The following is a 14,787-nucleotide window of genomic DNA, read 5'->3' as shown; positions in this document are numbered from 1 at the left end:
CAAACGCCGCAAACTTTGCTTCATCTGGCCGCCCCCTGTGTACAGTACAGACATGACCACACACACAGTGACTACAACATCAGACTTCACCCAAATTCATACATAGGGACTCCCAGTCCCTCCAATCCAGTAATGCATGCAACAAGTAATAATGCAGTAACTGTAGCACAATAGGAGCAGTACACACTGTATACATGGTACACATGGGAATTACTATCACACACCATTACACACACTGTGCTGGTCACACCCAGGAGGAGGAGACGGCTCAGGCTGCACCTTATACTGACCAAACACCTAATAATGCAGTAAGTGTAGCACAATAGGAGCAGTACACACTGTATACATGGTACACATGGGAATTACTATCACACACCACTACACACACTGTGCTGGCCTGGTCACACCTAGGAGGAGGAGACTGCTCAGGCTGCACCTTATACTGACCAAACACCTAATAATGCAGTAAGTGTAGCACAATAGGAGCAGTACACACTGTATACATGGTACACATGGGAATTACTATCACACACCATTACACACACTGTGCTGGGCACACCCAGGTGGAGACTGGCTCAGGCTGCACCTTATACTGACCCAACACCTAATAATGCAGTAAGTGTAGCACAATAGGAGCAGTACACACTGTATACATGGTACACATGGTACACATGGGAATTACTATCACACACCACTACACACACTGTGCTGGTCACACCCAGGAGGAGGAGACCGACTCAGGCTGCACCTTATACTGACCAAACACCTAATAATGCAGTAAGTGTAGCACAATAGGAGCAGTACACACTGTATACATGGTACACATGGGAATTACTATCACACACCATTACACACACTGTGCTGGTCACACCCAGGAGGAGACTGGCTCAGGCTGCACCTTATACTGACCAAACACCTAATAATGCAGTAAGTGTAGCACAATAGGAGCAGTACACACTGTATACATGGTACACATGGGAATTACTATCACACACCATTACACACACTGTGCTGGCCTGGTCACACCTAGGAGGAGGAGACGGCTCAGGCTGCACCTTATACTGACCAAACACCTAATAATGCAGTAAGTGTAGCACAATAGGAGCAGTACACACTGTATACACGGTACACATGGGAATTACTATCACACACCACTACACACACTGTGCTGGCCTGGTCACACCCAGGAGGAGGAGACCGGCTCAGGCTGCACCTTATACTGACCAAACACCTAATAATGCAGTAAGTGTAGCACAATAGGAGCAGTACACACTGTATACATGTCACACATGGGAATTACTATCACACACCACTACACACACTGTGCTGGCCTGGTCACACCTAGGAGGAGGAGACTGCTCAGGCTGCACCTTATACTGACCAAACACCTAATAATGCAGTAAGTGTAGCACAATAGGAGCAGTACACACTGTATACATGGTACACATGGGAATTACTATCACACACCACTACACACACTGTGCTGGGCACACCCAGGTGGAGACCGGCTCAGGCTGCACCTTATACTGACCAAACACCTAATAATGCAGTAAGTGTAGCACAATAGGAGCAGTACAGACTGTATACATGGTACACATGGGAATTACTAACACACACCACTACACACACTGTGCTGGTCACACCCAGGAGGAGACTGGCTCAGGCTGCACCTTATACTGACCAATCACCAACACCTAATAATGCAGTAAGTGTAGCACAATAGGAGCAATAAACACTGTATACATGGTACACATGGGAATTACTATCACACACCACTACACACACTGTGCTGGTCACACCCAGGAGGAGGAGATCGGCTCAGGCTGCACCTTATACTGACCAAACACCTAATAATGCAGTAACTGTAGCACAATAGGAGCAGTACACACTGTATACATGGTACACATGGGAATTACTATCACACACCACTACACACACTGTGCTGGCCTGGTCACACCCAGGAGGAGACCGGCTCAGGCTGCACCTTATACTGACCAAACACCTAATAATTAGGGGTGTGCACCGGCCACTTTTCGTGTTTTGTGTTTTGGTTTTGGATCTTTCTTCGTGTTTTGGATCTGGATTGGTTTTGCCAAAACCACCCTTCCGTGTTTTGGGTTCTGGGTTTTGTGTTTTGGATCTGTATTTTTTTTTTAAAAAGCATAAAAACAGCTAAAATCACAGAATTTGTGTGTTTTTCTGCTCCTATGCTATTATTAACCTCAATAACTTTAATTTCCACTCATTTCCAGTCTATTCTGAACACCTCACACCTCACAATAGTGTTTTTATATCCAAAAGGTTGCACCGAGGTAGCTGGATGACTATGCTAAGAGATACGAGTGGGCGGCACAAACACGTGGTCCATCTAGGAGTGGCACTGCAGTGGCAGACAGGATGGCAGTTTAAAAAACTAGGCCCCAAACAGTACATAATTCAAAGAAAAAAAAAAGAGGTGCAAGATGGAATTGTCCTCCCACCCACCCTTATGTTGTATAAACAGGATATGCACACTTTAACAAACCAAACATTTCAGCGCCAGGGTCTGCCACACGACTGTGGCTGAAATGATTGGTTCGTTTGGGCCCCCACAAAACAAGCTGGCAATTAATCTGTCCCTGCACAAACTGGCTCTACGGAGGCAAGATGTCGTCCTCATCCTCCGATTCCTCACCCTCTTCAGTGTTGTGTACATCCTCATCCTCACAGAGTATTAATTCGTCCCCGCTGGAATCCACAACCACAGGTCCCTCTGTACGTTCTGGAGGCTGGTCTCCCTGGAAGAGTTGATAATTCATTTTATGAACATCATCTTCTCCACATTTTGTGGAAGCAACCTCCTACGCATTTTGCTGACAAGGTTCCCGGCTGCACTAAACACTCTTTCGGAGTACACACTGGAGGGGGGGGCAACTCAGGTAAAATAGAGCCAGTTTGTACAGGGACCTCCATATTGCTTCTTTTTCCTGCCAGTACAGGTACGGACTGTCTGACATGCCTACTTGGATGCTGTCACCGATGTAATCCTTTAACAGACAGACGCACGCTTGTCGCTGCTGCTTTGAGGATGCAAGTGCGGCTACAGACCACACAATTCACAAAGAGAGAAAAAAAAGAATTTTTTTATTGTTTGTGGAGCACACTTTGAGGGTGTCACCATCCTTTAACAGACAGACGCACTCTTGTCGCTGCTGCTTTAAGGATGCAGGTGGAATCTAGACGGGATTTGGAACCGGGGACACACTACCTCCATCAATTGTCTAAATCCCACTGCACTAATGGCGGATACCGGACCCACATCTAACACCAACATAGCAGTCAAGGCCTCAGTTATACGTTTTGCTTCAGGATGACTGCTGTCGTACTTCATCCTCATCGCTAGGGACTGTTGGAGGGTCAATTGTTTAGTAAAAGTGGTGGTGTTCCTACTTCCTCTCTGGGATGATTAACAACTCCCAGCAGCAGCAACAGCACTAGGAGGAAGTGGTTCTTGATATATCCCTATTTTATTTTTATCAGAGAAAGTTTGGTCCTCCATTTATGTTATATTGATATATACGTGCGGCTAAAGCGCACACAAACACAGAAAATATTTTTTATTTTTGCTGGAGAGTAGTGCACTTTGTGGGTTACACCACCCTTTAAGAAATGAGCCAGCCGGCTCTTTACTTATGGGACACAGGCGCACGCTTGGCGCTGCTCCTTTGTTGATTCACGTGCAGCCACAGTGCACACAAGTCACAAACACAGAAAATATATATATTTTTTTGGTTTGGACTGGAGTGTACTTTGGGGGTTACAGCACCCTTTAACGGTCAAGCCAGCCGGCCCTTTACTTATGACACAGGCGCACGCTTGGCACTACTTTGTTGATGCACGTGCGGCTACTGCGCACACAATTCACAAACACAGAAAATATTTTTTTATTTGGACTGGAGTGTACTTTGGGGGTTACAGCACCCTTTAACGGTCAAGCCAGCCGGCCCTTTACTTATGACACAGGCGCACGCTTGGCACTACTTTGTTGATGCACGTGCGGCTACTGCGCACACAATTCACAAACACAGAAAAAATATTATTTTTTTAGCACTTGGGGGGGGGAGCACCCCTGATGGACAGAGCACCCCCTGGACAACACTACAGCACCCCTTTAGCACTGGGACACTGCACAAGACTTTGGAGTGGACACAGCCCCTATGGAGAACTGACTGCACAACACAGTCCACCCAGCCCCTATGGACTTTGAAGTAGTGGACAACAGCAGCACAGCACAACACAACACTACTCTGCACTACACTACACTACACAGCCCAGCCAGCCCTAACTCCCACCCTCCCTCTTCACTGTCCACAGCCGAGTGAGAAAATGGCGCCGACGCGGGTACCTTATATAGGATCCAAAACCCGCGAGACCTGGAAGGCGGGATGATGACGTTTTGCCTCGATTTCAGATCCGAGTCAGGCGGGAAAAGTCGAGCCTGACTCGGATCGGCCTCGGATCGGGGGGGCTCGGATTTCAGAAATCCAAACCCGCTCACCCCTACTAATAATGCAGTAAGTGTAGCACAATAGGAGCAGTACACACTGTATACATGTCACACATGGGAATTACTATCACACACCACTACACACACTGTGCTGGTCACACCCAGGAGGAGGAGACCGGCTCAGACTGCACCTTAAAATGGGCAAATACCAACAAGAACAAAAAGTTCTAATACAGGACCATAGGAGGTGTCAGTAGTATGTACAGTATTGTGAGCTACCAGTATGGTAAAAATAAACAAACAAATATGCAAATAATCTCTCCTAAACTTTATCTACTATCCTGTAAGAAGTCAGACATGTTACATACAGCTGTATATGTGCATCCAACATAGTAGCTAGCTCACCGCTTCTGCTCATTACAGGGGCTCCAGGTGCTGCCCAGCTCCGGGCTCCGAGATCAGCAGCAGCTTCCCACGAGGCGACCGCTGATCTCCTCCACGGGTCTGAGGAGCGTGTGATGAGCTCCACCAATCAGAGCTCAGCACATGCCTCTCTGACCTATTGTGGTGTCTCATGGAAATTACCCAGTAATGCACGGCACTTGTGCAGTCTACTTAGTGCGCCCCTGGTGCCTCTCTCACTGGTTTTTTTTTGGGGGGTGCCCCCTTGCCCCCGCCTGCTCTGGCACCTATGAGCGTCGGAGAAGAGGTAACCAGAGAGGAGTTGTGGCCGCAGTTGTTGGCAGAGCAAAGCGGGCAAGATAGTGCGTGTTTGGGAATGAGGCAGGAGATGTATGGAGAGAGGGTGTGTGGGGGGATGCGGTCATACCACCGACCGTGGGGATTCCAGCACCGGAATGCCGGCGTCGGCATGACAAAGGTAAGTAGCTGGGGGAGGGGGAGGGTTAGGCACTAGGGGGAGGGGGAGGGTTAGGCACTAGGGGGAGGGTTAGGTACTAGGGGGAGGGGTAGATTTAGGCACTAGGGGGAGGGTTAGCATTAGGGGTTAGGCACTAGGGGGAGGGTTAGGCACTAGGGGGAGGGTTAGGCACTAGGGGGAGGGTTAGGCACTAGGGGGAGGGTTAGGCACTAGGGGGAGGGTTAGGCACTAGGGGGAGGGTTAGGCACTAGGGGGAGGGTTAGGCACTAGGGGGAGGGTTAGGCACTAGGGGGAGGGTTAGGCACTAGGGGGAGGGTTAGGCACTAGGGGGAGGGTTAGGCACTAGGGGGAGGGTTAGGCACTAGGGGGAGGGGTTAGTATTAGGGGAGGGTTAGGCACTAGGGGGAGGGGTTAGTATTAGGGGAGGGGTTAGTATTAGGGTAGGGGTAGATTTAGGCATTAGGGGAGGGTTAGCATTAGGGGTTAGGCACTAGGGGAGGGTTAGGGTAAGGTTTAGGCACTAGGGGGAGGGTTAGGTACTAGGGGATGAGGTTAGGTTTAGGCACCCGGAGGGAGGCTTAGGATACCGACCGACAGGTGTCTGTATCCTAACTCTGTCGGGATTCTGACCGCCAGGATACTGTATCCAACCCAGTTTGGGTGAGGACTCCATATGAAAACAGCCAGATGCTTTAAAATCCACCTGCACTCTGGGGTAGGGTGATCACCTACTGCAAGCACACCTTACTGCACTTGCCACCCACCAGCTACCGGTAACCTCACAAAAGCAGGTCAGATATTTTGCAGAGTGAACAAATACCCATTATTCATTAAAAACTAGTGACATCACAAAACTAAGATTATGATTTTATTTTAGCCAAGTCACAGTCTGGTGACCACGTAATATTTGGAAACCTTCAGCCGTTCAGACACAGAAAAGGAGCAGGAATAAAGCAGATTATTCTGCTGCTGTTCGGCGTGGAAGCTGCGGTGTCTCTCATTAGAGGGACAAATATAGTAGATAACTGAAAAGCTCCAGCAAGGTTTGCTATTTATAGTGCAATGTAACCATACAGCCACTGAGCAGGGAGATAAGGGTGTTTGATGTAGAAGCCTCGTCACCAGCTGCAAAATTCTGTTTCCTTTTCATCAGCATTCGCCTAAAAATGAAGACGCTTTGAGCGTAATCTGAATATTTTATGTTCTAATGGAGCCCGTTTAGCGGAGGCATAATGCATGTCAGAGGGTGTAATAGCAACAAGGGGATTTCGGAGCATGCTGCTAGACTGTTCCTGGAATCCCTGCACTGAAGGCCAGTAGACTGGAAAATAAACCATCTAGGCAGAAGCTGGCACTGCCGCTATAGCAAAAGGGCAGCATTACAATGCAGCAATGGCACTGGTTATAGAACGACACAGGCTGGCACTGCCATTATAGCCGTCCGGTGTTACACACCAACACAAATACTTTCACCAAACGGACTGTTACCATCATCACTATGCCGATAACGTTCCCCTACAGACTGTTGAAAACAACCCAAGGCGGACAGCAATGCTTGGCATTGACTAATATGAATGTCATTATTTACCCTGCAGGCATTATTAGATGTAGACATGGACTAACTCCGCCAAAACATCACAATTACATACTGGCACAGAAAACTTGACCTTCCAGAAGTTCTGTGCCAAGCAGACATTACCAGCAGACGTTCACTCACAGTGCAGATTGTACCACCTATGACTACACAGCAATAAGGACTGGCACCAAGAACACATTGGCACAGACGCCATCATATCCCTATGGAGATGCAAAAGACATTAAAAATGGACTAAACCCAAATATATGTGCATTGCTCAATGATGCCTAGTACAGGGGGGATCCGAATATTATACACACTGGACATCATTTCAGGTTATCCACTTGTGCAGACGATGAGCCCCCTCTATGGGTTGGGCTGGCTACCAGACCTTCTACAGATCCAGCCTCGCCCCAATGACCGCATAATCCCCCCAATGCTGTAACACATCCCTTGTCACTGGGTCACGTCTGCAAGCCATTGTCAGGGGATTACTGCGGCTCTACTAGATTAACAGAAGGACTCTAGGAGGAGACACAGGGATTCTGGACAAAAGAATAACAAATAAAGCCCCTGTAACTATATGGTGAGCTCAGCCAGCAAGCAGCGTTACTAGCACAGTGTGCGCAACCCTGGTCTGCTGTGTAAGGGGGCACAAAGTGCGCTATTTAATACTTTTCTAACTATTATTTTAAAAGTAGTGTTTTCAGATCCAATAATTCACTTACCATAACGGTGATGCCATCTTTTTCCAGAGGAGTCTTATCGTAGGTGACTTCGCACACTCTCACCACGGTGGTGGCGCCGTACTTCTTCAGATCCTGGCAGGACAGCAGGGAAAAAAAAAAAACACACCGTAAGAAAAAAATACTCAAATCAATGCTCAGAGATAATATTATACATGCAAACAGAACATTTACCCGGACTGTGTGTACATTTCAGATGTGGCCGCATACACAGTGGCTTTAGTCGTGCCAAAAGCCCCTCTCTGTTACCGACTCGGCCGTGCCGAGCGTCTTTCTCGCCCAAAATGTGTGTTATTTACAGAAATAAAAAATGGAGTGACAAAACGAGTGCTAGATTACCCTGATCAATGTGATGTGCGACATTTCTACGTGTGTGTTACAATGCGGCAGCTTTTTCTCTTGACAAGTTCTGACTTTGTACAGGTTTAAAACTCATTCCTGTGCGGTTAATGATGTGTTCCCGCTAAGCTGTTTTAGTGGGGCGCAATGCCTTTACCGATTTTAAAGTGGTAAAATGCGCCCTGCCCTCATTATCAGCGCCCTGTTAAAGCAGCCTGCCCCGTGCCTCCCCACCCAGGGGCCGCAGTGTCCCGCGGGTGGGAAAAGTTGCGGTTTCCGATCGCCACCAAGTGAATGTATGAGGTAAAAGTTTGGGGGAAATCCTCCACGGTCGGCTACGCCCCCTTTTCAAGTGAATGTATGAGGTAAAAGTTTGGGGGAAATCCTCCATGGTCGGCTACGCCCCCTTTCCAGGAGCGCACGTGCAGAGAAGCCCCACCCACACCTCAGCATCTTGCTCTGCCCACGGTTTGTCGGGAACACTATAGTCGCAGCCCAGCACTGGTTGTACAGATCAAGCGGTTTTGCTACGTCTGCGATGCCCTTAAGACGCTAACTTTAACGATAAAAACGGCACGCTACACCACTGGAAGAGTCTCTGTTGCACCAGGCGTCTGCTGCCGTATGTCGTATAGTCTCAGGTGCATACAGATATACAAGTGTCGCATATCAAATTGACCAGCGCGGTCTGCTGCTGCGTCCTAGTCTCATCACATTGCGACAAAGATAAATTTTTGAGGCGAAAAAAAGACGCTAGAATCGCACATGACCTGGCGGTTCACTCACGCCTGGCATCTCCCACCACATGGTTAGACATATGAGGACACCTCTGTACATGCGCCTCTTCAAGCGCTCTGCTAATTACGGCCGACACGACCAACGCTTCCATAAATAACATACATCAGCAAATAGCATTAATTACTCCAAGTAAGCGTGATTATTCCATAACATCATGTATTATAGGGAACCAGGTGACCCAAATCTGGTTACTATAATAATATGAGAGAAGCTGTGAAGGTGGGGGGGGGAAGCCATTTTGCCCTGCAGACTTCCTGCCTATAAGCCTGGAGGAACAGACGGAGGACTGTGGGCTGACAGCAGCACAAACCCACTGCATGGAAAACGTGAACATGACATAAAGCCAGGTTGTCACATTACCGCTTACACATGTGCTCGTGAATTTTGCACAACGTAATTTCATACGGGATTAGCAGGTTTAGAGACTCCTAATCTCCAGGAGCACCATGTGACCATCAACAGCTCATCCGACAGAGAAACGCAAACTATTGTATGGAAAACAGACAAGACATCCGACATGAAAATTTGCATTCACCAGGAACACATGCAAATCGTTCTTTCAATCCATAGGGCGGCGGGTTAACCTGTTTATTGCTGGTGGGGGATGTGCTCGGCACCCTGATCTGGTCAAAATTTCCAGCAATGCAAAACGATTCTACATTGCACCAGGCTGCTACAGTTTCCACCACGCTCAGCTGGAGAAAACCAGAAAAACACGCCATTTCAACGGTTAAAGAGTGCGCTTACGTTGCCACATATTCTGCTCTACGTTCTGGACCGCGCAGAGTACATAATGTTTGATAGGAGGGCTGATCACACAGAACGGTCCCGTATCCCATGGAACATTTCCTAGTTTTGTCGTTCAAAACTGTCCTCTTTGGAGTTAATATGAACCGTAAACATTGCAAGATTAATTGTATAAAATGCCGACCAGGCTGGATGATAATTTGAACTCTCTGTGCTATCCAAATCCAATTTATTTTTAGCTCTCATCCATTTAGGTTCCCAAACATCCAATAAAGTAAATCTGTATTTGGAAAAGAAAAAAAAAAAAAAAAAAAAAAAAAAAACTTTAAATATTGCTAGGGGATTTCAGCCCATGCCAGTTTACCGAGGCTGCCCAAAAATAGCTCCGTGCGGCACCTGCCAAGACCCTGGCTGCAGACGAATGCTGCGAGGAGTGGCATGAACGACAGACACATAGTATTTGGGCAGGTACTGGGTTTTCCTCTAACACTATGGCCCGTATTCAATTTGAGCTGAGCCGCGATACTTTCACCTCCCGGACTTTTCGCCTACATAGCGTGTTTTGCAGGCGTGAAAGTACCACGCGCGTGCACGCGTATCGCCGTATTCAATGTGAAAGTAGGCGAAAACGGGACCCAGCGGAACTTAAACAAGCGGAAAGTACTGTCAGATTTGGGGAAATCAGCCTGACACCCCCCAAAAGATGCTCTGACATGGGGGTTCCCTATGATACCCCCCGATTTGGCTGGCTGAAAGTATTTTGGTGTTTTTAAATGGGCTCAATAGCTGCTAAATAGCGTTTTTGTATAAGTGGTGCAGAATAGTATTCAGGTTTTTTTTGCAGAAAATAACTTTTTATCCCAGTAAATTTGGGGTACTTGAAAATGGGGGTCAGCATATTTGAAAGTCGCTAAAGTTAATTTGAAAATATCATGAAAAATCCACCTTCCGCAAGCCCCTGCAATGAAAAAAAAAACACCCTGGGGCATACTTGGGGACCCACCAGAGGCAAGTTCGCTAGTTTTTAACTTAATCCCCCAACTTTTTTATTTTTGCCCCCAAATTCAAAGTGATTTTTTGGAGTGTCCTTAAGTGTTTTTTTTTTAAATATTTTGACACAGTTTATCTTTGGGGGACTGTCTGAAGGCTGCACGGGGGTTCCCGCAACGTTACACCCCAAAAACTGCACTTTTTTCCACCTCCCATTCACAGGTGAAACTTTTTCTCCTGTTACATTGCATTAACTGTCCGCCTAGGCGAAAAGTCTTCCAAATTGAATACGGAGTAAAATCAAAACCGGCGAAGATGACGTCATCGGCGAAAAGTTTTTGCCAAAAACACACGAAAACGGCTTCTCGCTCCAAATTGAATACGGGCCTATGTGTTACAAATGAATAGTGCTATAGTGTATGCACATGGAAATTAAGTGATAATAGGGGGAAAACAAAAATCTATCAAAGCATTCAACATGCCCATAGCTGGACAACTGTACTACCAATAGTCACTGGAACCGAGCATGCATCTGTGTAAAACACACGGGTATATTTACTAAAATGCCGGTTTTTAAAAGTGGAGATGTTTCCCATAGCAACCAGATTCTAGATATTATCTTCTAGAAGGTGCTAGATAAATGTTATGTAGAATCAGATTGGTTGCTATGGGCAACATCTCCACTTTTAAAAACCCACACTTTGGTAAATATACCTCACCACAACTCAGGAAGAGGGCTGAATGTACAGATATTATCCAAGCGATTCAGACCGCCAACAATCTATACATTCCGGCCTGTATTTAACACCGTATGGAGGGTCCTGAGGTTTCTCAGCTCCATGAGCGTAATCTCAAGGGATCTCTTTAGGATTTAATGCCCAACTAGCAAATAAAAATCAACATCAAAACCCAAAAAGGACAAACATTAGCAGGTCTCTGCCAGACACTTAAAAACAAAAAAGACACATTAAAAAGGATGACAGGCAGCTGTATCCTTAAGTATAAAGTTCCCCTTCACATCAGGTCGATGCACCAGTGAAGCTTACAGTCTAATTTCTCTACTCATTTCAAAAACACTAGGGCCAGTTTGGTCAGAAGCCAAAAATAAACTGCCAGTATGTCTCTAAACAGAGCCAGGAAACCAGGGCGCCCAGAAATTAGGGGGGAGACCAAATGAACTCCAGGCTGCTGAAATAGCGTCTATGTTGGAGCCGCCTCCATCAAGCTGTCTGGGTGACCCAGCTCAATGCCGGGGAGATATATGAAAAGTGTGGGATTGTTACAGGAGCTCCCCGTTCCGTGTGGCGCTTGCTCCGTTACCAAAGAATGGACTATAGGACTGATATACTGTATAGTGAAGTTCACGTTTAGGGAGAAACGCAATAGTCTGAGAGATGCAGACAACAGCACAATTGCGGCAAGTCTGAGCGATTTTTTTAAAGCAGCAATCTTCTAAATAGCCAGAATCAATTGGGTTTCGACTTTGAAATGGCTGCTGCTTTAATACATTGGGAAGACTCACCGGAAATCGCGGTGATACCTCCATCTCACAGACTATTGCATTTCCCCCTTACAGTTCTACCCACTGACCCGTCACGTCTGTTCCAATCTGTAGAAGCACGTAGCATCCGGATTTTGAACCCCCTTCTCTTTGAGTGTTCCAGTTTTCTGTTGCATCCTTGGAACCTCACTATCATCATGGGCGATTACAAACATCCCTATTGGTTATGCACATTCTACTTGTGCCTCCAAACTCCTCTGTTCTCCACCCTCTTGCCCTATCTGGGCGGACTGATTCCTCCACTCATGGTGATGGCCACTGCGGACTTTGCTCAGTCTGATGTCTTTACCCCACTCCTCTCCGTCCAACTGACCCCCATCTGATCACCTGCGAGTTCTCCTCCACCATCCTAGTCTCTAACTCTACTGAGCCTCCACATTGATGTGGTATGAAATGTCGACATTAAGACTATAGGCAGTCAGGATGTCGACAAAGTGGTTAGAATATCGACATGGACATTGGGTCGTCATGAAAACTGTTAAAATGTCCCGACTGTCGACTTCAGAACATGTCAGCATTCTGACCAGATGCACTCTCCACTTACTTTGAGTAATCTCGGCAATTCATTTTCAACAACTTTTCACCTTCTGTGCAAAAACTTTCCCACACGCCTACACCCCCCTCCTCCGGTTACAGCAGCCCGGCATCTTAATGGTAACCCAAAGGAAGCTAGAACGTCACTGGCATAAATCTCGTACTGCACCATTTCCTCAATCTACCGCTCCTATGGAACGGCTCTGGACACAGCCAAACGTCCATCCAATTTGTGATCAAAAACATCTCAAATACCTTCAAACCTCTTCTCCAACCTGCTGCCCCAAAAGGCTCAAATATGCTAAACCATCTCTGCCCAACATCTTGCATCCTCTTCTCCGAGACTAGGTGCCCTCCTTCGTCCCCCACACCTGGTCTGTGGAAAATCCCATTACTTGCGCCTAAGAAACGTTTTCAGAATGCAAACAAAAAAAACAAAACAAACTAGATGGTGCAAAAACGGTTTCATGTGCCCATTATCTCCTGCAATTCCCTCCTTACTGGTCTTCCCCTGACCAGACTTTCACCACATCAGTCAACTCCAATTGTAACGACAAAAGTCATTTTCCTTGCAATATTTACATTTTGCTGCTGCTATACTGTCAGTCCCTACATTAAATGACCTAATGGAAACAGAAAAAATTACTTCTACATACATACAGATATGTCCATTCTTACTGTTGCTCACTGACGCCAAATAGGCCCTCTCTGCGTGCCAGGTCCCGTGCGACTTGGTTACGCCAAGCGTATTTCTCGCTCAAAATTGTGCATACTAGTCATATAAATAAAACAATGGTGGAACAATAAAATTACATGGCGAGATTACGCTGATCAAAAGGATGTGCGGCAGTTGTACATCTGTGTGCGACCGTGTCTGAATCTCTGTAAAAAGGGCTCAGATGCCAGCGCCGCCGCCATTGCCCACGCCAGGTTCCTTTGCGCCTCCTCCGCGAATTTGTAGGTCTGTAAAACCGATTTGTGTTGCGGTTAAAGTCTCTGCCCGGCGTCTCCGGCACACGGTGAGCAGCTTTTCGCTGCATCTGTGATGTGACTAAGACACAAAATTAAAAGAAAAGTACAGTACGCTACTCCTCACGGAGCATCTCAGCGGTGGCCAAAGAATCTCACGCTGTATGGCGTATGGGCAGGCAACCAGTAAGGGAGGACACAGCTGTAGAAAGCTAACAAAACTGCACTGACACATCTCTTCACTTGTCTCCTAATATCTCCAAACCTAGACGGTGCAGCCCAATATCTGCATCTCCCCTTCACACTCCTTTCCTGATCCCACTCATGATTAAAGTAATTTTTTAGGACTGCAACCACTCGGTGGAATTCCCTCCCTCGCATGCTAGGACATTCCCAATGCCTTTAAAGCTTACCAGATTCCTTTACCATCTTCTCAACATTGTTTGAGGACTATTCTACCAGATTACCACCCACCTACACAGTTCCCACAAGCTTCCTTGGTGTTCACCGTCTCTACTTGAAAAACCCTCTGAAAAACAGCCCCTTTAAGCACTTTTCCCATTGCTATCTAGCGGCACCAATGAGCTTCCCCCTAACCTCATGTATTAAACCACAATTTCTCCAAAGATTGAAGGCTTTAAGGACTTGGATAATTCAAGGTTGTTACTTTGAACCAGACGGGTTCCAGACTATAGATAGACCATAAAAAGGTAGACAATGTCTAGATAGACACTAGATGTTAGACAGTCAATAGGTCAACAGGGTCAAAAGGTTGACACACTAAAGCTCGACATGTAAGAAGGTCAACAGGTACAAATGGTCAACAGGGTCAAAATGGTAGACTTTTTGTTTAGGGTTAAGCAATTACCGGAGGGTCAGGCACATACCACAACGGTTAAGCTGGGTACACACCTAAAGATTTTCTGTCCAACCATCCAACTAGTTGATTGGTTGGAATGAAATTCTGGTAAGGTATGAAAGCAAATGACAATCAGCAATTTGCACCCAAACGCCGGAAAATGGACAAAAACTGTTGTTTGAACAAATAGTTTAGCTCAAACAACAGTTTTTGTCCATTTTCCGGCGTTTGGGAGCAAACTGCTGATCATCAGTTACTCCCATACGTTACCAGATTTTCATTCCAACCAATCAACTAGTTGG

The 14,787-nt window shown here is 46.6% G+C and overlaps 1 protein-coding gene across 5 annotated transcripts in view; it reads right to left on the bottom strand.

Moving 5' to 3' along the window:
• Positions 1-14,787, bottom strand: part of LOC148439461 (protein tyrosine phosphatase type IVA 3) — a 101,786-nt gene that overhangs the window by 15,229 nt on the left and 71,770 nt on the right. For 4 of the 5 annotated variants that reach the window (XM_088464719.1, XM_088464720.1, XM_088464717.1 and 1 more), the window contains exons 3-4: positions 9,410-9,520; positions 7,671-7,763 (exon numbers count right to left, since the gene is read on the bottom strand). In XM_088464719.1, coding sequence (XP_088320845.1) covers positions 7,671-7,763; positions 9,410-9,520 — 204 coding nt within the window. The remainder of the gene's footprint in view (positions 1-7,670; positions 7,764-9,409; positions 9,521-14,787) is intronic. The other variant, XM_088464722.1, reaches the window with a different exon arrangement.

Source organism: Taudactylus pleione, unplaced genomic scaffold (assembly GCF_031769625.1).
Source record: "Taudactylus pleione unplaced genomic scaffold, aTauple2 ptg001775l, whole genome shotgun sequence".
In the NCBI taxonomy this organism is placed as follows: Eukaryota; Metazoa; Chordata; class Amphibia; order Anura; family Myobatrachidae; genus Taudactylus; species Taudactylus pleione.
The sequence above is the reverse complement of the archived record's forward strand: the minus strand, read 5'-3'. Positions and strand labels throughout refer to the sequence as shown.